Consider the following 25,854-nt stretch of genomic DNA (forward strand, 5'->3'; position numbering starts at 1 on the left):
CCTTGTCATTCCCCTTAAGCGCCGTTACACGTGGTGCTCTCTTTGCTGGCTGTTCTCCATATAGTTGCATGGTTTATTCTCTCACATAATCACATTTCTAGACAAATGCCACCCTCTCAGTGGCCTTCCCTTTCTGCTCTATTTTCCACTCTCCATTCCTTACCCTGTGTGGTTCATAGTACTCATCACTACTTGACATCTTATGCATCTGCTGGTTTATTATCTGGTCTCCCCACTGAGGGCAGGGGCTTTGTCCTTTCTGTTCATTCCTGCATTCCATTGCCTAGGAGAATGCCTAGAAAAATAGTAGACTGCAATAAATATTTTTTGACTGGGTGAATGAATACTCACCAATCCTTCCAACAGGAACGACAAGCCCATTTTTACTTTGCTTTGCTTCTTTCACTTATCAACCAAGTCTTTGTCTCAGCCTTTGGCAAGGCCCCAGACTTTTCTACAAGGCAGGAATTTCCCAACAAAACGATAAATATTTGAGACCCAAAGGAAAAGAATATCTGCTGAGAATCATACCTTTTCACATAACTAATTCCATGAATTCTGGCAACAATCCTATGAGATGATATTGCTGTTTCCATTTTACATATGAAGAAACTGAGCCTTCAAGGACATCACACAGCTAAGGGGTGGAGCTAAGGTTTGAACTCAGGCATCTTGACTCATAGTTCAAAATGGGCAATAGGAAGTGTCTGTTAGCAGCGTTGGGATATAATGCATGGGTAGGTAGGGTGGGAAATTGTCTCATTATTTTTTTGTAAATGAAACTTTTTAGAATTCCCGGGAGAGAGTACTTGGGAGTTCTCTACTCATGCTCCTAACACATATCCTTTTTCCAGTCTCTACTTAACTGAAAGAGTTGCTGTCTGGAAGCATCTTGGGATATTTCATTAAGGTTAAGTGGTAAGCGCTTTAGAGGGCCATTAAAAACTCTTTGCTTTCAATTCAATATTTGGTCACCATAAGGCTAATATATTTAGTTTGAGAGAGAGCAAATCAGGGACTGTTTGCCTGGTTTGAGTTGTTTGGAAAAGTCTTTCAATTCCACTCAGTTAAGTTCCTGGAACAAAGGTATAACTGGTGTAGTTTAAACATTTAACCTCTCACCATAGTCAACCAAATAAAATTGAACAGACTAGATCCCACAACCAGATAATAAGAATATCTTTTCAGTTTACAAAGTGCTCTTGCAAAAAGATTCTCACATCAACTTCATGAGTAATGAGGAATTTAAACATTGAGGACAGTGGTGTCAGAGAGACTGTCTAAAGAAATTAGATTAACAGTTTTAATATGTGAGTGAACAATGCACAGAGAAATTGCCTATTTAATTGACTTCTTTTAAGAATCCTGTGATTAAACTAAATGCAGAATGAGGGGATTATGCTGCTTGAAAGGGTAATTAGGATTTCTGTGTGTGTGTGTGTGTGTGTGTGTGTGTACGTGTATGTCCTTGTATGTGGTGACCGATGCAGGAAAACAAGAGAAAACTGACAAAATACACAGAACAAACATCTAATTTGAAGTCAAAGAGCCTTTTTGGAGAAGCCAGTCTATTGTTTTTTCTTGTTAAGAGACTTGGGCTCTTGGGCTAGATATTTAACTTATTTGAGAGCCACTTTCCTCATTTATAAAATAGGAATATTTATCTCACAGTGTGATTATCGTATCTGGTACAAAGAAGACCAGTCAAGTGTATTGAATTAAAAATTCTATTTGTTACCATCCATCATTAACAAACAAAATATTGTACAGTCATAGTTCATTTGGATTTCCTTGAAAAGTTATTCAAGTATTCTTTTTTTAAAAAAATATTTATTTATTTATTTTTGGCTGTGTTGGGTCTTAGTTTCTGTGCGAGGGCTTTCTCTAGTTGTGGCAAGCGGGGGCCACTCTTCATCGCGGTGCGCTGGCCTCTCACTATCGCGGCCTCTCTTGTTGCGGAGCACAGGGTCCAGACGCGCAGGCTCAGTAGTTGTGGCTCACGGGCTTAGTTGCTCCGCGGCATGTGGGATCTTCCCAGACCAGGGCTCGAACCCGTGTCCCCTGCATTGGCAGGCAGATTCTCAACCACTGCGCCACCAGGGAAGCCCTCAAGTATTCTTTTTTTTTTTTTTTTTATTCTTTTTTGCGGTATGCGGGCCTCTCACTGCTGTGGCCTCTCCCGTCGCAGAGCACAGGCTCCGGAAGCGCAGGCCCAGCGGCCACGGCTCACGGGCCCAGCCGCTCCGCGGCATATGGGATCCTCCCAGACCGGGGCACGAACCCGTATCCCCTGCATCGGCAGGCGGACTCTCAACCACTGCGCCACCAGGGAGGCCCCCTCAAGTATTCTTTATAGAATTTATTCTTACTATGTTTTGAAAATGTATTCATTCCTAAGGTATCTTGGGATATGTAATATAAATCAAAAAGAAATATAAACTTTAAAAAAAAGAATAAGAGAAGCCACACAAGGTACAAACCAGACTAAATAAATGTGACTTAACATCCTGCCCTGAAATGCAGCTCATAAGGGTGAGATTGATGAGGCCTGGACAGTTAACTTCGCTGAAAACATCTTTGCTTTGGTAGCTGTAGGAACTCAGTGGGAACCCCATGTTCTGTTTACTGAACAGCAGATGAAATCCTCAAACAAACTTCTGCAGTGCACTCACAGCTCAGTTAAATGAATTCTCATGTCTACAACCCAAACAAAGTGAACAAAAAGATCCATTGATCTAGTCAATGGTAATATTTTAAGCACTTGCTTTTTACAGCAACAGCTGAGGATGAGTTAAGTTGGTGAACATCACAACCATGAGGAATGCAGTGGCTCAGGAAGCAGACCTGAAGACAGTCACCACTAAAAATCAGGAAAAAACTTTCCGATAGAATACAACAGCAGTGGGACTTCCCTGGTGGTCCAGTGGTTAAGACTTCACCTTCCAATGCAGGGGGTGCAGGTTTGATCCCTGGTCGGGGAGCCAAAATCCCACATGCCTCTGGGCCAAAAAAACAAAACATAAAACAGAAGCAATATTGTAACAAGTTCAATAAAGACTTTAAAAATGGCCCACATCAGGGCTTCCCTGGTGGCGCAGTGGTTGAGAGTCCGCCTGCCGATGCAGGGGACGCAGGTTCGTGCTCCCGGTCTGGGAGGATCCCACATGCCGCGGAGCGGCTGGGCCCGTGAGCCATGGCCGCTGAGCCTGCGCGTCCGGAGCCTGTGCTCCGCAACGGGAGAGGCCACAGCAGTGAGAGGCCCGCGTACCGCCAAAAAAAAAAAAAAAAAAAAAAAAAAAGGTCCACATCAAAAGAAAAAAAGAATACAACAGCAGCCCAATTGTCATAAGCATTTCACATGTATTAATCTTATTACCATTACAAACCTGTAAGCCAATTATCTGTGAAATGAGAATACCCCACAAGACCTGGCATGCAGGGAGAACTACTGAATGCTAGAACCTTAGAACAAGGAGTTAGAGTAGAACGATCTATTATGGCAATGATAATTAACGACTTACCATCATGCTTACTCTTCACTTAAACTTGTCGTTGACCTTGTAAAGTAGGAATGATTGTCCTCTACGAGTGAGGGAACTGGAACTCTGGAAGTGAGCACAGGCATCACCATGGTGGGAGACCAGGGACTTGAACCTAGTTGTTCTGACTCCAAATCGAGTCAGATTTGTACCTCAGCAAACCCCCATAGGTTCAAGCTCGTTTTGGAACACCGTTAAGTGCTGAAACAGCAGGAAACCTGGCCCTGGACCCAAAAAGGGCCTAACAGTTTTTTTCCATCCAGTGTAATTTGGCATCTAACTGTCACACCACTGTCTTACCTTGTTGGTATCAAGTCTAAGTTTGTATGATCTTATTTGATATCTCTGCATCATTTTGCACTGTTGATCATGTTCTTCTTGAGACTCCTCTCACTTACTGCTTTTGTAATACTCTTCTACTTGTGGGGCTGGTTCCCTCACTCCCTCATACCTGACTGCCCTATATAAAAAGCACTCTGCATCCTCCATATCCCTTACTTGGCTTCATTTTCTGTATAGCTGACACACCCAATATATTAAGTTGTCTGATTCTCCTCTCTAGTGTTCAATGAGGGCAGAAGCTTTTTGTTCACTGCTGTCTTCAGCACGAAGACCAGTGCCTGGCATGCAGCACACACTCAAACTAAAAGGCCATTATAGCTTTGGCTAGTTTAAAAAAGAAAAAAAAAAGAGAGAGAGAGAGAGATTGGGAGGGTGTGCAACTTTCAGGGTTTTAATTAATATATATTATGTGATAGATGAAAATTATTCAAAGCATGGGGCCCATGGGGAAAATAGCATCAGGGGTCCCTAGTTGATAAAATGCTGAGAACCTCTGGATTATTTATTCCAGGTTTTGAAGTTCAACTGAAACTCAATTTCAACATTTCAGTAAGAAAACATTTTGAATTTTGGTACTGTGTCAGGTCATATCCTGGCTTCAGGACATATACAAACTTAAGGTTTTTTTTTTTCTAGCCTAACATTTTTCTGTATTTTGACCAACTTATTTCTGCAAGAACAGAAGATTGCAGTCTTGTCTCCTTTTCTCTAGCCTCCAGCTTTAACCTAAGAGGTGATGGCTTATATGAATGAATATAAGCCCAAAATAACAATGACACCCTGTACATTTGCAACTTATCAATTTCTTAAATTACACTTTTTTCCCCTATTATACAAGTGTTTCACATTTATCCTGGTGAAAAAACTGGCTAAAAGTCACCCTTATGTTACTGTTTAAGAGATTATCACTGTTAAATTCTTCAGGTCTTATAAAATATTCACATATATAATATACTGTACATAGTAATTTGGCTATCAGGTGAGGTAAGTAGCTTCATGGCTAATAGCTTCATGGGTGCTAAAGAATAAAGTGTTTTAGATCACGGAACCACACCAAACTCCATTTCGGCCAGCATTGGCTATAGATAGTCCTAGATATGAAACGAGAGATTCTTTTGTTGCTGAAATGAAGAAAAACAAGAAAATTCTCTTCCCAGAGAAAACCTTGCAATAGGACACCCCTTCATGATTTAAAGATTATGTTATCTAAGGGGAAAGAAATAATATGTTATCAGAGAGAATAACTGTTCCTTTTGAATTCTTAGACTCTCCTGTTAAATACTTGTATTGGACTGCTTTAAAAAATAAGGTATACTTAGTCCTTAGCAGGTTCTGTTCTGTGCTGGACCAGCTACATTGTTTTAAAACTATTTACTATCTCCCTCCCCTGCCACTTCTTCTTAACCTTTCTAATCTCTAAACGTTGATTAATTTTCAAGATGCTCACCTGCGCATAAATATAAGCTGTCTTGTACCCTGGAACAAAATGACAGATTTGGCTTTACATTTATTAAGAAACAGACAATCTTGAGAATTTTACTACTAGAAGAGGATTTTAGAGGTCTAGTCCAATTCATAAATCACAATTGTTAGGTTTTTCTCTTACTCAGGAAACTGTGGCTCATTATAAAGTGATTTGCCTGAGACTTAGAGAAGTAGTTTTGTCCATAATCCAACTCTACTGACTTCCCAATTCAGGGCTCTGTACTTTATCTTAGAGGTTAACTACAAAATGAAAAGTATCCACAAGTAGCTTATCATAATGATGAACAGATGTTGGTGTCTTTTAAGAATTGGTTGGGATACTGGGACTGCCACTCCATGTGTATGACTATGAATGAGAAAATTACTGAGCCTGTTTCTTTATCTTCAAACGACATATTCATGTTCCAGGATCATGTTTATTACCTAATATTACTTTGTATATAAAAATAAACATTTTCTCCTAGGGACACACCTAAGATCTTACTTCAAACAAATAGGACTACTTTTCATATGGTCAGATTCTGAAAGTGTTTTATTAATTTTTACAGATGTACATTTGGGGAAAATTACTATTCGCCAACTTTATTTTCAATGGTTATAGCACATCTGCTAAGGACCTTCAAAAGCAAATTGTGAAGACAAGGAGGGATTATCATATGGGATATTTCCTACCCAGTGACTTCAGAGTCCGGCAGAGTAACCATATACAATCTACCTTATCTCACACCTTTAATTAACAAATCCCAGACAAGGGCCAAATTTCAAGAACTGCCTTTATGAATATTTATTCCTTGCCTCAAATCTTTTCTGCAAAGAGGTAGCTTTTTAATTTAAAAGTTCAGTTTGAGGAAGGCCACTTTCTCTTTAACCAGCATTCAGTCTGCAGAGCCACTGTGGAATTACCACAAATGTTCCCAAGACTATAGCTAAGCTTAGGAAAATTAAAAACAATCATTCATTCATTACATAGGACAAGTATGATCCATTGGACGTTAATTCCCTTCCTAGTTCAGTATGTTCTTTCTGTCAGGGAGGCCATATAAGTCAACAAATACAACAGGATTAGAATGTATCCAGTGGCTGACAGTCACTGAGAACGGTTAACATGGAGCTTTTAGACTTAATCTGCTGTTTTCACTCTGATAAAATATTTAATACAATGTGAGGCACCTGAATGACCAAACAAAACTTAAGACTAATGAATCCAAGGCCTTCCTAGATAACTGCTGTCTTTTGTGGGTATATTAATAAATTCTGAAAAAATACAATAGAAAAATAGAGACAGAAGAAGGAAGAGAAAAAGAAAATTTATCTTTTGGCTAATTCATGTTGCAAACACCAGAGTAAAAAAGGTACAAAATATAAAGAAGTACAGATTTTATTGGAGACTTCTTAAGCTTAGAAGGAACAACAATAATACAGATATGTACAAACCTACTGTTGGGTTTTGGTAAAATCTTTTAAAACAGTTGACAAAAATTCAATATAATTAAATACATAAAGTTATTAAAGAAATTACTGTGTTAAAAAAAAGTTATACTCTCAAGTCTTCAATTAAGGTTGGAAATGTACAGTTTTACTATATAAGTAGTCAAAAGGTAAAAATTAAAACATACCTGAAAGAATATTTTTAAATTATATTTTAAAAATACAGTTTAACACTCCAAAATTATCTAAAGTGAAGGCAGACTTTAGAAACTTACTATCTAAACATGCCTGAACTCTGTTGGACAGTACACAAATTCCTGTTTTCAGTGTTCATATGTAACAATGTTAAAAGCGAGTACAAAGGCCCTCCCCTGAGAATACTTCTTGTACATAAACCTAAGGTGGGCTCTGTCAAGAAATACAGTTAACCATGCTCACAGATTAGTGCACTCATACAAGAATGCCGATGATAGAACTTTTTCATGTTTGGGTAAATATAAAATGTCATAAATTCTGGCAGAAGCTGAATATAAGGCTCACCTATTTAATTCTATATAGTTCATTAGAGAAAAAATGAATGAGAAGACTTGAGGCATAAATTAAGAGTGAATTTACAAGACAATAAAAAGCATTTAAATCATTTAGCTTTAAAAAGAATCAAAATCCAAAATCATTAGATCCAAAGTCTACTGTTTTATTAAAATATATGTATATATATACATAGTAACATGTACAGTGTTTTGATTTATGCAAACAGGAAAACATTATGCGAAAAGAAAAACACTGAGAGAAGCTTAAACATAGTAAGATTTAAAAGGCAAAAATAATAGAATCTGTGGGATGAAGCATCTACGTAATACATGTAGTACAGAACTAATCCCAGGGTTGAGTTCTTCAGAATGAGCTTCAACAGGCTCACAGTCCTATTTTAAAGGATTCCTCATTGACCCAAATTTTCTGGTGTGACAAGGCTTGGAGGAACAGCACAGTTTCAGCTCCTGTCATGTGTAGAGTCCCTGATTAGTCTGCAATTATTTCTAACATGGTCTAAACCTACTGAAATGCCAGTGTTACCAAAAGTATACATTTTCATTGTGTATAATAAATAACCTTTGGATTTGGGGGTCTTTTCAATGCATTTTCAGAAATCTTGTCCTCCAAATTAAACAAAACATGTTATGTGACTATAGTGATGCCACAGTTAGGATGTGAGACTTTGATTAATCAACTAGGTCAGAATATTTTTAAAATCCAGAACAGCAGGGAATGAAAAAAAAGGAAACCTGCTAAAAACCTTATAAAATACTTTTGTAAAATGTGAGGTATCAACCATTTCCACTCCATCATCCTAGATTTTCATCAACCACAGCAGATTCTAAAATGTAGCCTACAACGAGTCTAACAAGGGACAGTGCGTCTACAAATGATGCTAAGGTTCTTCCCAGATCTGAACCTCAAAAAACAAGCTGAAGGCAATGTGGTAGATTCAGTAATACATTAAAAGAAAAAGACATTAGATTCCAGAAACAAGAGTTTAAATCACTTATCAATGCAGCCAGAAAGCAAACACTAATACCTTTTAGAAACTGAAAAATTAGTTAAATGAGACTGATAATAATATTGTTGAGTAGAAAGTCTTTGAGAAAAACAAAAACAGAAATCATTAATTTGGGGGAGAATTTGTTTTGGTGGCTAAGTTGTTTAACCTAAAAATAGAGACCTGATAATTAAGAACAATTCTTCTCACTGGCAATTAATAATAACCATATTACATACCACATTCCCATTGTGATAAATTACTATAATGTCAAAGTTCGGTAAGACTTTATCTGTCCACTGTCATCCCTTTATTTCAGAAGGATTAACCAACCAATTCTTGCTAACATGTAGGCACACATACAAAAAAGAGTGAACGCAGGATGTCTCGTCAGCCTCAGGTTATCTTCCGTCTTCATACTCTTGACGTTCCAGGAATGATGCGCGAGCTTAGGTTGGTTCTAGGATAGGCCCAGGGGCCTGGTTTGATCTGGGATCCCTGGGACCATACCTAGAACAAACCCAAACAAAACCAAACTCCTTGGGAGTGCTTTCAGCTCAGGCAGACTTCTGGGCTTTTCACTCATATGGACCTCCAGGGCTGTACCAGAACCATAAGCCAGTCTTTAAGGGATGGGAGTAACATATCTGGAGCTTTCTGTACATTGCCAGATGCTAATACTGTGCCCGAGTGAGCATTATTTAAGTCATGGTATGAATAGAAGGTACAGGTTGGTGAAATAAAAGTGCAGAAGATACTTTGATTTAGAAATGGAGCTACTGCAGATTGACTTGGGAGGGGAAAATGTATATGTAATTTCTCAGGAAATATTATAAAAGAATAAACTTGTAAAGGACATGTTTTAGTTTTTAAAAACATGTTCAATGATAAAATAATTTGTAGGTAGTCAACCTTTAAGAAATGCTACAAAGTGAAAAATGTCAAGTCCAAAATAGTAAAATTATCCCTTAGTTTGAGAAACTCTTAAAATATGAGAGGAAAAATATATTTGTACAACAATATCTCATAGAATATACTCACTTTTTAAAATAGTGTATTCCGAAGCATACACAACTTAAATACTGTCCTACTGCAGTAACATGTTTGATATATGCCAAATGAAATTCAGTAAATAGGGATGAGGCAAACTAATTTAATTGCTAACAGGTTAAAATATATTAAAATTTACAGCATTTAAAACACTATCATATGTATTTTAATTTATCACACATTTTAGGATATCCATAAAATCAACTCCTTATTCACGTTAAACTTTTATATGTGTGAATTCTGGAATCAATTCATCCCTCTTTTTGGTTTATAGCAATTACACTAAATAGAATCACTTTCCTCTCACAACTATACTCAAAGAGAATTTTTCTCCTGTACCACCAAACCAAGTTTGGCCTCATAGCTATTTTGTAATAGCAGCCTCAACTCAAGAAACTGGTTTGGATCATCTATTTTTTCATGAATACTATATCATAATTCCCTTCTAGTAGCTTGAATAACTGAAAGCTGACTTTGAGGCATGGCCATAAAATAAGTAGATTGATTCTCTAATTACCCTGTAATTAGATGGAAGGATGAATCAACATATGGTTACTAAAACACAATCAGCCTGTTGGTAAAACCAAGTTGTTCAACGCTAATCCCAGACAAATATCCCTTTCTAGACATTTGAATTTTGCTTGCAATCATTATAACATGCAAATTTAATGTTTATTTTTCACGAGAAAAATCATCATGCTTGATTAATTAACACATTAAATTATCATTTAAACATGCAAAATATAGAATGACAGTGGGAATTTAGTCATTCAAGTATCTGTCAATATCATTAGATCTAACACTAACATTTGGCCAGCTTTTAATACACATTTAATTGAATGAAATTAAGATATTGTCTTAAAAACCTGCATAATCAAAGAATAAATTCTTTGTGTATAATTGTCTACAGTCTAAAAACCTTATTACTTCTCAGTTCTCTATGGTATCAATAATGAAAAGTTTCCTTATTTTCCAGGGCTCAACCTACTTCATGTTTTAGAAATGAAGATACAGGTCTCTAAAAACAAAACCAACATAACAAAAACAACCCAGCCAAAGAAATTCTTAGCAGCATGTGGCATCCAAGTCAAATAGAAAGTACTATAGAAAATGCTGACTTGAGTGGACTGGTTTTAATCGGAGCCGAAAAATTAGAGGAGTGAAATATATAGAAGGTAAAGTATGGAAACAAAATTTTTGTACACTAACAGCTCTCCTATTTTGAGAACAGGAATCTAATCTAGTACACTTATTTTAAAGATAGCAATGAAATAGGTAGTAATAGATGTCACAAAATCCACGCACTTAAGTATAATCCAGTTTTTCAGGTCTTCACTGAGTCAGGTTACTCTTACTTTGTATTTATACATTCTGCTAGCTGTCTTAGTCACCTGGTTTCCAAAACTGAAGCAGACTAGAAGAAGCATTATGAACGTGGAGAAAGTCTATTGCTACAGACACACTGCAGTGAGCACTAATATGAATTAGAGGAATCAGAACTATTAGAAAACAAAGAAAACAAAAAAGGCACAGCCGAACGGAGTTATTTAGTAAAGGGGCATATAGCTCTCAGTGCCTAATTAGTCTATTACAGTAAAACTATTGTTAGTAACGATCATCTTGACATCTAGTTTATTTCATATATTGCAATACATAGCAAGTTTTAAAAACACTTCCATCAGGGCCTTCCCTGGCGGTCCAGTGGTTAAGACTCTGCGCTTCCACTGCAGGGGGTACGGGTTTCATCCCTGGTCAGGGAACTAAGATCCTTCAGAAATTATTTCAAAATTTTAAAATGCTTAAAGAGGTTTAAGCTCCATAGAAAACTGGGATATCTAGAATGACTCATTCCCCAAATATTCAGTTAGGCAGTTCTTACTAAATTAGCCAGGCATGTTTAGTCTCAAACCAATTAGTTCTAGAATATAAATCTTAGTGAACACAGTTGAAGTCCATTTATAGTGCTCTAAGTTTTAACTCTGCATACTATACTAGAACATTTAACAAGAACAGAATATTTAACATTTCCCTAAAATATACACAATGATTTATACAAAGATGATAGTCAAATTTTCTTTTATAGCTGAATTCATTAATGGAAAGTCCTAGAAACATCACCACATAAAAACTGAATTAATACTTTAAATGTATGGCAATCACATATTCAAACAGGTATTTTTAGCAAATTCTTAGTAAAGAACTAAGAGGCAAACAAAAGTATGCTAAGCAGACAAACAGGTACCACAAAGTCCATGCACTTTACTGACAGAAAAGCCCCTTAAGCTTTGTTCAGTCTACTTACTCTTATTTTAGACACAATTCTAGCAAGCTTGGCAATCTGGTTTCTCAGTCCACAGCAGATTAGAAGCAGCAAATTAGGGCCTAGTGCGGAAGGCAGGCACACAAAACAGCAGCAGAAAGTGACAGTTGATTAAAGGGAAGATAGAGAAACCGTGAAAAACAGACAAAACTCAAAAAGCTTAGCAATACAAGGTCATGTAGTAAAGGGGCATTATATATCTCAGTAGCCCCTAAGTGAATTTCTGTTTATCACCCCATGATAGGAAGTAATGTTATTAAAGATGACAAAGAAAACATGGACAAGTATAAAGTATATTTTAGAATATTTCTTATAAAACTGTTTAAAAAAATTAAAGATTAAACTGATTGCTTCAGTTAACTGAAAAATTAACTTATGCAAGTTAGTCACCTGTCAATGATGACATAAATGAATTGTTACTGTACTTAGGATATTTTCCCCCCATATTTTCTCTTCTAAAATATTTGTAGCTTCATTTTGTAATTTTAAGTGTGATTTGCAATCATTCATGGCTTATCTACTTTAGTTCAAATAATGAGTTATACCACAGCATTATGGTATTTACTTCTTGTTTTGTTTGGATACAAAAACAATATACTATGATTAAACCAAACCCGTTGAACTTTTCTTCCCACATGATTTCTTTTTTTTTTTTTTTTTCTTTTCTGTACGCGGGCCTCTCACTGCTGTGGCCTCTCCCGTTGCGGAGCACAGGCTCCGGACACACAGGCTCCGCGGCCATGGCTCGCGGGCCCAGCCGCTCCGCGGCATGTGGGATCTTCCGGGATCAGGGCACGAACCCGTGTCCCCTGCATCGGCAGGCGGACTCTCAACCACTGCGCCACCAGGGAAGCCCTTCCCACATGATTTCTAATAATTTATCAAAATATTTTATATTACTGATGATGTGTAAGTAAAAGTCAGTCACCAGAGTGAAATGACCTCTAGGGTTTACTTTTGATGAACACTCCGTTGACTTATAATTTTGTGAAACGTATCAGAACTTGATTCTTTCTATACTTTAACATTAAAAGCTTTACTGTTTTATTATGTGAATCAGAATATTACTATTTATTTTTCAAGAAAATTGAGTTTTAAATTTTTTCACCTATTTTACTAACGTATTTACTAAGTAGTTACTAATATAACCAGATCTTGTTTTCCAGCCTCAAAAGTTTTATTTCCTTTTTAACTATTGTTGAGAAGTCAGAAGTTGCAAACATCATTTAGCAATTCAGAGAATTTGGGTTTTGCTGGAAAAACTCCCCAGGATATTATTACATCAGCTGCACTCAAAGCTTTTAAATGATGGTTCTGGAACTTAAACTTAGATCTATCCTTCTGTATTAAACCCTTAAACCCATATTCTTAAATTTCCTTAGTAATTTGCCTTAAATGTGTTTCTCCTGACTTGCTTGTCTTCAACTTCAGAAATCAAACTTGAATCAATGCATCAGTTCCTAATGAAATATATTCACAAGCTGTTAAGTACAATTAATTTTAATGAGGTCTTAACTTATGAAGTCAGATAAAACAGACAACTTGTGAAAATAAGCTGCAGACTGCAAATCAAAGACCAGCAAGAATCTCGCCCTAGATAGGCCAGATATGTAGACTTTTACTGAAAGCTGGGGGAAAAAGGGGGGGCGGAATTTAAGATATGATAACTGTCACCAGACCATTTACTGCCATGACTTTCCTAACAGTAAGCAAAGGGCAAAAATCTTCTTTCAAGAGTGATCTAAATGCCTCTTTTCATATATTCTTACCTTAAGTACTAGTTTTAAAATAAACGATGGAAACGTTCATATTAAAAGCTGTTAGGATATTACTCCTTACAAGAATTATTCTGTCGGGTTTCCCTGGTGGCGCAGTGGTTGAGAGTCCGCTTGCCGATGCAGGGGACGCGGGTTCGTGCCCCGGTCCGGGAAGATCCCACATGCCGCAGAGCGGCTGGGCCCGTGAGCTATGGCCGCTGAGCCTGCGCGTCCGGAGCCTGTGCTCCAAAACGGGAGAGGCCACAACAGAGAGAGGCCCACGTACCGCAAAAAAAAAAAAAAAAAAAAAAAGAATTATTCTGTCAAAATACCACTGTTAAATTTGGAAAGCACAATTACAAATTTTCCCCACAAAATAGTTTCCCCAGAGGGCTTCTTTTGGACATAGGGTGGCAGCTATTAAAACTAGTCACAAGCCTGATAAGAAAAAGTGAAATATTATTTGAAAAGTAACAAGAATATCTAGTTATATTACATGGACTTATTTATTTCCTAAGGTATTCACGGCAAGAAGAATAAAGTCCTAGACAGAAGTTCTTAGATTTTACCGGGTATAAACATCAGCTAGGTCTCATTTCAAAATGATCAACTAAGAATAATTGGGAGTATGGCCCCAGATCTGTATTAAAAAAATAAGACCTATGATTTATTCTAATGCAGGTGGCCCCATGAAAAAAAAACAGAAAAACACCGACTTTTAGATTATTATAAGAGAAAATTAGGAATTTTCACAGGGAAGATAATATTTTATCTTGGAAATATTCTAAAAGATGACAAATTTTGAAAACTACATAAAAAGAACATTCAATTAAAATTCCTAGATCCTTATTTCATGGTTTCAGTAAGTAGAATTTTCATGGAACTAAGTAACAACTAGTGAATAAAACAGATCAGACTGGAAGGTTAGGAATTCCTGATTAAAATTAGTCTTTCAATATTAAAAAGTATCACCTTAGAAAGCATTAAATAAAACTGATATAATACTATGAAGATATTTCCCCCAAGCTGGTATAATAAAAATCATATATGATAAAAGAATTAAAAATTATTAAACTCTAATTCTTATTATATAAGGTTACAGATTAAGAGAAAGATTACCAAGTTTTTCCATAATTCTTCTAAATTCAAGGAAAAAAGGAGTCTGGCAAACTAAGCAATTTAAAATGAAAATAAACTTTAAGCATTGTTATGTAAGAATATAATAGTCAGTTACAACACAAGATTTTTTTCTTGAAATTTAGCTAACTATCTAAGTGGTAAACTAGGCCCACCCTAAGATATTGCTCCTAAGAGCTTAATTATGGGTTAAGTCCTAGAATACTTAGCAACAGGCAGAATCACTTATAGTACAAAGGATCGCTACTATTCATATAAAACATAACCAAGTTTTTCCTCAGGATAAAAAATAAATTTCCTTAGATTATTGAAAAAAAAAATCCCCTTTGGTATATGAAAATTTACTCACTTGAAGTGCTAAGTTACAGGAATTCAAAAGCATTTTTTAACTCCAAAGGCATACTAGATTCACAACTTCCTTTCTAGGACAGCAGCATAAATTGAGTTTTTCCTACATTTTCCTCAAATAATGTCTATAAACTATATCACTGCATAGGAGCTATAGGTATTAAGAAACAATATACTCCTGGAAGTATCACTCTTTGAAAATGTAATCACAACACAAAATAGATGAGATTGGATGATTTGGAAAGCAACCCCTTTTAAGAGGTAGTTTGTAAATGAAGTATTAAGGAGACAAGGATGCTTTCCAGGAAGCCGACAGGATGTTTCCAGAATCTTATTAAGGTGGAGAGGGTACAGCTTCAGGCTAGAAATCAGCAGCATGGTAACCTGCTTGTGTTAATGGCACCCATTATCTCTAGGCAAACTGATAAAAGGAATTTTTTTGCAAAGTTGAGGATGAGGCCTCAGACTATAGGGATCCCACTTTGATATCATCTCTTTTCGTTGCAACAAGAACAGAAAAAGATAAACACACAAAACTGAAAGGGTAATTCTTAAAAAGGTACAATGTGTTTTTTTAAAAGATCATTTAGAAATCTTAAAATTAACCACTGAATACACATACGAACAAGGAAACATAAGACACATGTTATAAGCCAAGTAATTCTGAAACTACATTTTAGTTCCAAACCCCAGTACACATCAATTGCATGAATTCAATTTTTTTTTATTCAGAATGTGTATCTTTGTTTTAAGACTGGTATAAACAAAAATAAAATACAAACAACTTGTTACTAACACGATAGCTGCAGTCATTAACTGCAAGAATACAGTAAAAAGGAGCCATATTAAATGTTAATGTTCTTGCAACAGAATTATCCCAGTCATTTTATGGTAGTAAATTCTGGCAAGAAATGATAAATTCATTTATTATTAAAGATACTTAAAGAATTTCCAAGATCAATCAGTTGTGCTGAAAATAAAATAGCAGTTTATTCAAAAGAGGCCTTACCTTTCTCTTATTTTCCTAAAAGATCTGCCATTTACAGGTCAACTACTATTTTCAGATCAGCTGTTCAAACCAGGGTTCTTCCTGTAAATTCACATCTTAGCATTAAATATAGTAAACTTACACTCATTTTCCCTTTCCAGTGGAATATCTAGTCTTGAAGTTAAAACACTTTCACAAAAAAGAACAATTTAAAATCCTTAATGGAAATCTTGGTTCTTACTTTTCTTCTACCTCATTTTCATTTTCTTGCATTATTTGTTCTTCTTCCTCATCACCAAAAGTCTGTTCCTGCATGGTAGTAAAGGAGAGAGATCTAGCAGCCACTTCTGCAGCAAGGCCAGCAGTGAAGGTAAAATCCGGTGACAGCTGTAGCTGTGCCAGCCTCTGCTTGATGGAGGGCGGCAATGAGGCCCCGTGGATTGGGTGGGCAGGGGCCAGGCCACCTGCATCAGCCTGCTGGGACTCATCTTCGCTCTCACATTGGTAATACACTCTTTCTTCAGCTCCTTGGAGGAAGACTTCATTTGCAGAATTGTCTTTATTTTTACCATCTAGAGGGTATTCACATAAATACTCAGTCCTATTACTTATTTCATTGTCGGTTGTAGAGGGTTTATTATTTTCCTCTTCAGTATCATTTTTACAAACTTTCCCCATATCTGAATCCACTGATGGTTCTGAATTACTTATGGGTTCCACTGGGTCTACAGGACACAAGGATTTCAACACAGCTTCAAAGGAAAAAAACAAAGAAAGAAAGAAAGAAAAGAAAGAAAGGAAGAAAGAAAGAAAATAACTAAAAACCCAGCAATGATTTAAACTTTAATTTAAACTCCCAGTAGTTTTTTCTTATAAAGAACAATAAATAAATAAAAGCTAAATAAAACTTGCCAGTAAATCAATGTAAATTTATAAAACCAGAGAACTTTATAAGAGATAAAATGCCTAAGATATGAAATGAGATGGGGTTTTGATGAATATTTTACAACACCTCACATATCTCTATTCAAAATATTAAAGCAGTGGTTCTCAAGGTGTGGCCCTTGAACCAAGAGCATCAGTCAGCATCACCTAGGAATTTGGTAGAAATTCAAATTCTTCGGCTCCATCCCACACCTACTGAACTGGAAACTGAGTGAGGACTGGCTATGTTTTACAAGCCCTCCACTGGATTCTGATGCACACTAAAGTTTGAGAACCACTGTACTAAAGAATAAGCAGCATGGTTTTCACTAGTAGTATGTCAGATAAAACACCTAAGAGTAATCCAGGTAATCATCCTATCATCAACACATATATATTTACAAGTTAAAACAGCATGGGAAAAAAAATGCAACATACAATTCAACTCACTTGCCAACCACCTAACAAGACCCTGATGAAAATAAAGGCAAAACTTGTACACATTTTGTAATGCCACAGAAAAATATAAAATTAAATAAAACCTGCATTCCAGATCAACTACTGTACAAAGTGTAATACATAAATATTATATCCATACGGCAGAAGTTGTCCTTTCAAGGAAAATGAAGTTTTATTTAGCCCCTCTTGATGTTAGTAGGCAGTGGGTTGCTTGCTAGGCAGTCTCTCCTCCCATTATGAGGGGTTAGTACAATACAATATGTTATGAAGCATGACGGAAGAAAAAAAAAAGCACGTCTTGAAGATCTGGCGTTTATTTAAAAAATAATTTTGTAAAACATGTCCATTTCCAAGAAACAGGTCCCTAAGCTGCAGTAACTCCACTAGAGAAGCAGCAACAACAGAAAAAAATGGCCACAGCAGGTTCCAGTGTAGAATTTCCCTCTCTAATTCCATTCGGACTTTACCCCTGTAGGCAGAGACGAAAACAACTCTGGAAGATGTACTGAAATTTTTCATGGGCAAAGCATTTTAAAGTTTCAGCTTTTTATTTCTTTTCACAAACTAAATTAGCATTATTGCCTTTTCAAATGTAAACTATGGAAAACACATACCTGAAAAAGAGATACATTTCTCTCATCATTATATCTTTACCCATACTGTCAAGAAGATAATTTTAAAGCCACATGAAGAAAATACTAAACAATAAAAAAGGATGTAAGTTCACATACAATGTTATTTTCAGATTTCATGTACAGTGTTAGTCTATAAATCTGCTAATTAATTCTTAAAGAATGCAACATATATTAGAAGTTGATTGATATTCCTGATTATTGTTAATTAAATGGGGGCAGGTAATCTGTATAATGCACCAATTGTTAACTCTGGGTTAGCATATAAACCTCCAGGAGTATGGGGATTTTGTCTCTCGATCTATGTGCTAGGGATACAGCAGTAAACAGTATCTTAATATCTACTTGTTGAGTGAGTAATTTACTAAATGAATACTGTGGGGGATAATAAAGCCCCTATTTAAGACCAATTTAATTATAGACACAAAACAAATTGAATGCATAGGAAACAACAGTGTCTAAAATATAATACTCTTAATCTCTGGTTTATGTAGGCCATAAATATATAGACAAGCAAGTTCAGGAACTCTGTTTTTACTGCTGCTTCTGGGAAGTTCTTCATCTGCTACATGTTTTGCTGCTCAAGATGTCCTTTCATTTCACTAGAGTGCCCCCAGGTGTGAGGGTCTGTAGTGGTGGGAGAGGTGGAAGGACTGGAGCAGTAAGAGGGGGATGCATGGAGGAGAGACTGGTGGAGAGGACAGCATTCCTGGTAAAGGGATCACCATATATGTTTTTCATTAACAAAAACAGCAACCATCGTCTAATTAGATAGATATAAGTAGAGGAAGATATCTATGTTAGAAATAGTGGGGAATATAATTGGATATGATGAACTCATGATGGAGAGGCTTGAAACCAGGAAAAGGAGTTTAGATTCAATACAATTAGAAAGGGGGAACCACCACAGGTTTTTAAGATAGAGAGCTATTATCAGTGTGCTGTTTGAGAAAAATCTAAGTAGCTTTCAAGGATAGATATAAGCTATCCTAAAAACTTAGAAGCCATTTTCTAAGAATAGCTTAGAAGAAAAAGGTATTGAAAATGCAAGTCAACTAAGAGGCTATCACAATATACGACCATAATCTTATAAGGACCTGGGCTACAAAGGGGACCAATGGGAAGAAAGAAGGATAAAATCAAGAACTGGGGGTTTCCCTGGTGGCGCAGTGGCTAAGAATCCGCCTGCCAATGTAGGGGACACGGGTTCGAGCCCTGGTCTGGGAAGATCCCACATGCCACGGAGCAGCTAAGCCTGTGTTCCACAACTACTGAGCCTGTGCTCTAGAGCTCACGAGCCACAACTACTGAAGCCCGTGCACCTAGAGCCCGTACTCTGCAACAACAGAAGCCACTGCAATGAGAAGTCCGCGCACCGCAACGAAGAGTAGGCCCTGCTCACCACGACTAGAGAAAGCCTGCATGTGGCAACGAAGATCCAACACAGCCAAAAATAAATAAATTTTTAAAAAAATCAAGAAGTGTACATCTGGACAAGGGAGGATGGTAGGGCTCCTAAGAGAAGAAAAGAGAACGATGAGGAACCTTCCAGAGTATAGGTAATCTATATACTTCTAGTGAAAAAGAGAAAAGGAAGAGAAGGCAGTTGATTCTGAGGCTCCACATACTCTAAAATGGAAGGGAAGTCCCACTCTACCATCTTAGAAATCCATAGGAATTAATTCCTAATTACAAATTAGCTAGTTTGATATTGTCAAGTACTAAGCTTCCCCTCTTTCCCTTTCCTGCCTCCCATGAAGTTCGACTAAAGAAAAGATGGGTGGTTAACATAAAGAAGTTTAAGGGTAATCTTAGGTACTACCAGTCATCCAACTTTGTCCGAATCCAAGTATGGAGACAGCGTGCACAGAAGCATCTCTGCTTCCCATCTACTAAAGTGCTTAGATCAATTAAGTAACCTAATGATATAGTTAAGGCCCTAGGTTTTAACTCATTTGTTTTAATAGTGAACGTAGTTATTAATTTTGTGTTTTATTAAAGTAATTATAAAATCAACATAGGACAGAGTTTAGAATCTCAAATTCACTAAATTTGAAAACACATCAATTTATTCACAACTCACTATCCATTTCAAAACAAATTTAGTAAAAAAAATCAAATAACCGATGAAAAAGTCTAATTTCGTATTCCCAATCTGATTATATACTCACTCTTTTATTGATCAAATTAATTTTGTGTCTAGAAGAAAAAGTACTATACTTACTGGTGGATCCCTAAAATTAAAACCATAAGAATTCTATACCTAAAATAAGATTTATAGTTCAAGAAAAAAGAATCCCTTACATTGAAATAACGTTTTACTCTGAAGTCAGTGCTTACCATGATCACTAAACAGAAGTTGCTTCCACTTCTGCCTTTCTGCCTCTGATGCTTTAAATCCCAGCACAGATTTTAGTTCTTGGAGTACCCTCTTGGATTCTTCATGCTCACGCTCCTGTCTCTCTCTGTCTTCTTGAGACAAGTAACAAAAATCATCCTTTCTGAAATCACTGTCCATATCAATATCATCTACATAAGCTTCTAACTCCTGAAAATGAATAAAAGAAAAAGCACTGTACTTCAAGAGGACAATTTTCTAGTAGCATTCATTTACTTGCACCTATTGATCTCCAAGATTAAAAAAAATGAGGACTCCTGGCACAGGTCATTAAAGCACAGCTGGGTGAACAAAGCAAACATAGATAAATTGAAATCTTAAAAAAACTTACCTGATATGAAAAGGGTTGTGGATAAGAAGTTTAACAACTTCGATTGTTATTTTTCTACTCTGATACCATTCTATAGATCTAGTCAAGATTACAGCTTTAGCTTTGTTAAAACCAATCAAAATTAGCAGGGCTGCTGGTTTGGGGAGGTGGTCAGGTATGTTAGTCTTCTTTGGTAGACATTTGTGGTTCTTTCTGACTTCCCAGGAAGTTTGAACACTATTGCTAGGATTGGGGAACACCTCATCTTATGGTTCTCCTTATCTCTAAGGGAGAGGGTAGGATCCTTGCTTACTCAGCTTTCCTTGCAGTTATGGTTAAGGAAAATGAGTTGAGATCCTCTAATCGGTTGTACCTGGATCAGATCTGATTCAGAAGTTTGTTATAAAAGAAATAGGCATACTACCAAATGTAAAATAGATAGCTAGTGGGAAGCAGCCGCATAGCACAGGGAGATCAGCTTGGTGCTTTGCGACCACCTAGAGGGGTGGGATAGGGAGGGAGGGAGGGAGATGCAAGAGGGAGGAGATATGAGGATATATGTATAGCTGATTCACTTTGTTATAAAGCAGAGACTAACACATCACTGTAAAGCAATTATACTCCAATAAAGATGTTAAAAAAAAAAAAGAAGAAAAAGAAATAGGCATTTTGAGGAATCCATTTGGCAAGGATGGTGGCAGATCAAGTTTCCAGAGGTAGAGGTTCTGAAGATAGTTTTCATTATTCAACATTGATGGAGCAAGTGGCAACATCTGCACCCAGTGACTTAGCAGTGATGTTGCCACTGGAACAGTTCTTTTGAGTGATTTTGGCTGTTTACCCCAGCCTGCTTCAAGCCTGATTATCTGGACCTCTGAAATATTCTGTCAGCTATGTAATGTTTTTAAACAAATTTCTTGTAGGTTTAACTAAGTAGGGTTGGTTTCCCTTTGCAATTAAGAATACTGAATAGACAGTATGACCTAAGGAAAAGAAGCCTTCTTCAGAATGAGCAATCTGTTGTCAACAACACAATCATTTAAAAAAGTGTTTTATAAAAAAGCATATAACATACATACATGCAGCCAAATGCACAAATCTTAAATGTACAGGACTTTTACATAGGCACAGGTACTGGTAAACCACCACTCTGATCAAGATAAAAACATTTCCAGCATCCCAGAAGGTACCTTTGCTAATGCACTAATTTTTAACGCATTTCATCATTTTTGAGTATTTAAAAAATGGACAATTAGATATAAACAGGAAAATGTGTGGGTAGATTCAATGGATCCAAATGCAAGGCACTAAGAACTAATGATATGACATAAATTCAATACATTGTCTTGTGATTTTGAAGTTCATTAGAAATATAAATTCAACAACTTACGTGAACTTATCCATGTCACTTACAGAGAAAGGTAGGTAAGTTATGTACGTGAAACTCTTTAGGGGAAAAAAAAGCAATTTTCACCCTTACCTGCTCCTCAGGGATTGGATCCTTGTCTGCAATGTGTAGAGGAGGCATCAAAGGTCCCACAGCACAGTGTGGGTTTTCACATGCCATTTCAGGTTGGCCTTAAAAAGAAACACAGAAATGAGTGAGCATCTATGAAAGTGAACAAGAGTAATATCTATAGATTTACAATCTAAGTTAAACTCTTGGAGAAGAAAAACCTGTTTTTTCTCTTCCTTTTTCACCTTACCATAGTATCTGGCACACAGTAGGTACTCTAAATACTCGCTGAACAATCAACTTTGTTCATGGCACAGAAACAGGCTCAAGACAGACCCACTGTTCCCTACAAAAAACAAACTTTGATCTTGTACTTTGCTTATACTATTTTTATTCTCAGGAGAAGTTAGGATTGGAAATGAGTTTCACAGGTAAACAGATTGAAAAGATCACCCAGATGAGCTTAACTTTAATTATTTAAAATTGGTGTTTGGCATCTAATCTCGGGGTTACTTAGCCTCATGTCCAGCTCTCTCTCTTTTCTCAAGAAGCAGGGGTTAAGCCTCTAGGTTTTTACCTTTCAAGAGTAATGACAGATACATGGTTGGGAACAGAGTTGGGGGGACTCTCAGCTGGCATGGGCTGGTGTGGTCAAAGCAAGCTAGGCTGGGGTGGGAAGAACCTTCAGTAGGTGTGAATCAGCAGAAATGTGACTTAGCCCACAGCAGCAGGCGATTGGTTACATACAAAAGATTGAGTAAATAAGTAAATATATTGAAACTAATGACAGCCAAGCTTCTCATAATCACAAAAGGGAGGAACAAATATAGAGGGGGGAAGGCCAGAATAAACTATGTGGTATTAGAATTGAATTGGAGGTATTGTTATGAACTCATGGCTTACAACATATATGGACAGACAGATACAGAAATAGAGATGGAGTGTATACATGTATATACACAGATGTATTTCACAGCTCTGTACACTGAGAAGTGGTAAAAGAAGTAACATCCCAGTAGCACCTCGATCTTGGTTTCTAAATGTCATTTTCCATTAAAAGGAATGAGGGCTTCTTGGAGACAAGGCTGATGTTATGGCTGGAGGCAGGGAAAGTATGAGACAAAGTGAAGAAGTGCTCAAAGAATGATGGTGACACGAATCACCTTGAATGGGTTCCCTCTGGTCAAACTTTGGACAACCTGGACAACAAACAATATAACATAAAAGTAACAAACTACGACCTACTGAATAAAATAAAAATCCATATATCCACACTGATATAAATAAGTAAATAAGTGGAAAGGGGGGGATGCTTAACCTTATAATAGAGTGTCAACTAGTAAGTGTAAATGGAAAATGGAAGTAGAAAATTACCATTTGGCAACCATCACAGTAATACCCAATTCAAGCAGGAACTATCAATGGATGCTAAAACTGGTGGGTGAAAACATTTTAAGCTAATTTATTTTATTCACTCATAAAATTCACTCTTTTTTGTATATACAATTTTAGGAGTTTAGACAAATTAGAGTCATGTAATCACCTCTCCCACCACCATCATGATACAGAATTGTTCTATGACGTCACAACATTTACTTATGCTACCTCTTTATACCCTATTCCTCCCTCCATATCCAACGCCTAGTAACCATTGATACGTTTCCTGTTCCTATTAAATTCTATCATTTTCAGAATGTCATATACATGGAATCATACAGTATGTAGTGATTTGAGTCTGTCCTCTTCTGATTAGCATTGTGCATCTTCCATCTTATTAATGTATCAGTAGTTCACTTCTTTTTTATTTGAGTAGTATTCCATCGTATGGGTGGATACAATGGCTTACCTATTCATCAGCTGAAGGAGCCTTGGGCTATTTCCTGACTTTGATGGCATACTACGGGTATGTAAAAGAATGTCTGTTTTTCAAAAATGTGAACAGAAGTATTTAGGGGTAATGGGGTTTCATGTCTGTATCTTACTCTCAAATGGTTCAGAATAATACCACCAAAAGAATTTATAGACAGATACACAGATAAAGCAAATGTGGTAGAATGTCAACAACTGGGGAATCCGGATGAACGGTACTTAGAATTATTATTCTCGTGATATTCCTATAATTTTGAAATAACTAAAAAAAAAGATATGGCTAACTAAAAGCACCTGCTTCTTAAAAAAATTCAAACGAACAGTTTTGGGGTTTTTTTTGTGTGTGTGTGGTACGTGGGCCTCTCACTGCTGTGGCCTCTCCCGTTGCGGAGCACAGGCTCCGGACGCACAGGCCCAGCGGCCATGGCTCACGGGCCCAGCCGCTCCGCGGCATGTGGGATCTTCCCGGACCGGGGCATGAACCCGTGTTCCCTGCATCGGCAGGCGGACTCTCAACCACTGCGCCACCAGCGAAGCCCCAAACGAACAGTTTTATTTCAAGTTGTGTAGCCAAGGCTACTATGGGCATTTTAGTGGGAAAAGTTTGTGAATACTTGTATCTTACTTCATGTCATTATCACCTATGAGCAAAAGCCACATATACAGAGGACATCATGAAATGGCTTATCATCTGCCCAATGATTTGGAGACAATTTTAACAATCATGTTTGAGTGACTAAGATTCAACATCTCAGAGTATGCTAAGGGAGGGGTGAATGAGATGCATCTTTTAACACCCAGTGGTCTTCTAAATGTTTCTATTTATGGAAAATACACTTAAAAGCTCTAGAGTCATATCAAAAAGTTTAATATGTATAAATATTTGCACATATTAAAAATTCTTGGCAAAGTTATCCTTTGGAGAAAATTATTCACCATTTACATTTGAGATATAAAGGAAATCTATTGGTAATATATCGGTAATTAGCTTGTTAACATTTCCTTTGAAAGAAGTTAATACTTTTACTATCTAAGGACTTACTCAGTTTGTTTAAGACATTAAACAAAGTATTACAGATCTAGCTGTAAACAAAACAATGACTAACAGGATGATAAAGCATTACTCACCTTTGGCAGCAATACAATTTCTATACATAAATCTGATTAACCTCATAATAAGGTTCCAAGGGATAAACATGGTATTGACTTGTAGCATAAGTTTAAAGATTAATATGTCAACCATTTACAATGGAATTAGTGAAATTAGTAAAAACAAGTATAAAATCTGGATCCAAAGGAAAGCAGTTTTGCCGAAAGTTTCAAGACTGCCTTTTTACCTAGGAGTACAAGGCACTCTGATGCTCCTATTAAATAATGGCACATTTTAATACATTTTCTTTTTCTTAACATCTTTATTGGAGTATAATTGCTTTACAATGGTGTGTTAGTTTCTGCTGTATAACAAAGTGAATCACCTATATGCATACGTATATCCCCATATCCCCTCCCTCTTGCGTCTCCCTCCCACCCTCCTTATCCCACCCCTGTAGGTGGTCGCAAAGCACCGAGCTCTTCTCCCTGTGCTATGCAGCTGCTTCCCACTAGCTATCTCTTTTACATTTGGTAGTGTATGTCAATGTTACTCTCTCACCTCGTCCCAGCTTACCCTGCCCCCTCCCCATGTCCTCAAGTCCATTCTCTAGTCTGTGTCTTTATTCCTGTCCTGCCCCTATGTTCATCAGAACCTTTTTTTTTTTTAGATTCCATATATACGTGTTAGCATATGGTATTTGTTTTTCTCTTTCTCACTTACTTCACTCTGTATGACAGACTCTAGGTCCATCCACCTCATTACAAATAGCTCCATTTCATTTC

The 25,854-nt window shown here is 36.8% G+C and overlaps 1 protein-coding gene across 5 annotated transcripts in view; it reads right to left on the reverse strand.

The window, feature by feature from the left end:
• Positions 1 to 15,559: 15,559 nt before the first annotated feature.
• Positions 15,560 to 25,854, reverse strand: part of VEZT (vezatin, adherens junctions transmembrane protein) — a 75,756-nt gene continuing 65,461 nt past the window's right edge. The window contains exons 11-13 of one of the 5 annotated variants that reach the window (XM_060113293.1): positions 22,135 to 22,232; positions 20,287 to 20,494; positions 15,560 to 16,683 (exon numbers count right to left, since the gene is read on the reverse strand). In XM_060113293.1, coding sequence (XP_059969276.1) covers positions 16,169 to 16,683; positions 20,287 to 20,494; positions 22,135 to 22,232 — 821 coding nt within the window. In that variant the 3' untranslated portion in view covers positions 15,560 to 16,168. Of the gene's footprint in view, positions 16,684 to 17,612; positions 17,784 to 20,286; positions 20,495 to 22,134; positions 22,233 to 25,854 lie in introns of those variants that run through there. The other 4 variants (XM_060113294.1, XM_060113289.1, XM_060113290.1 and 1 more) reach the window with 4 other exon arrangements.

The sequence above is a fragment of the Mesoplodon densirostris genome, chromosome 11 (genome assembly GCF_025265405.1).
Source record: "Mesoplodon densirostris isolate mMesDen1 chromosome 11, mMesDen1 primary haplotype, whole genome shotgun sequence".
NCBI classification, from domain to species: domain Eukaryota; kingdom Metazoa; phylum Chordata; class Mammalia; order Artiodactyla; family Ziphiidae; genus Mesoplodon; species Mesoplodon densirostris.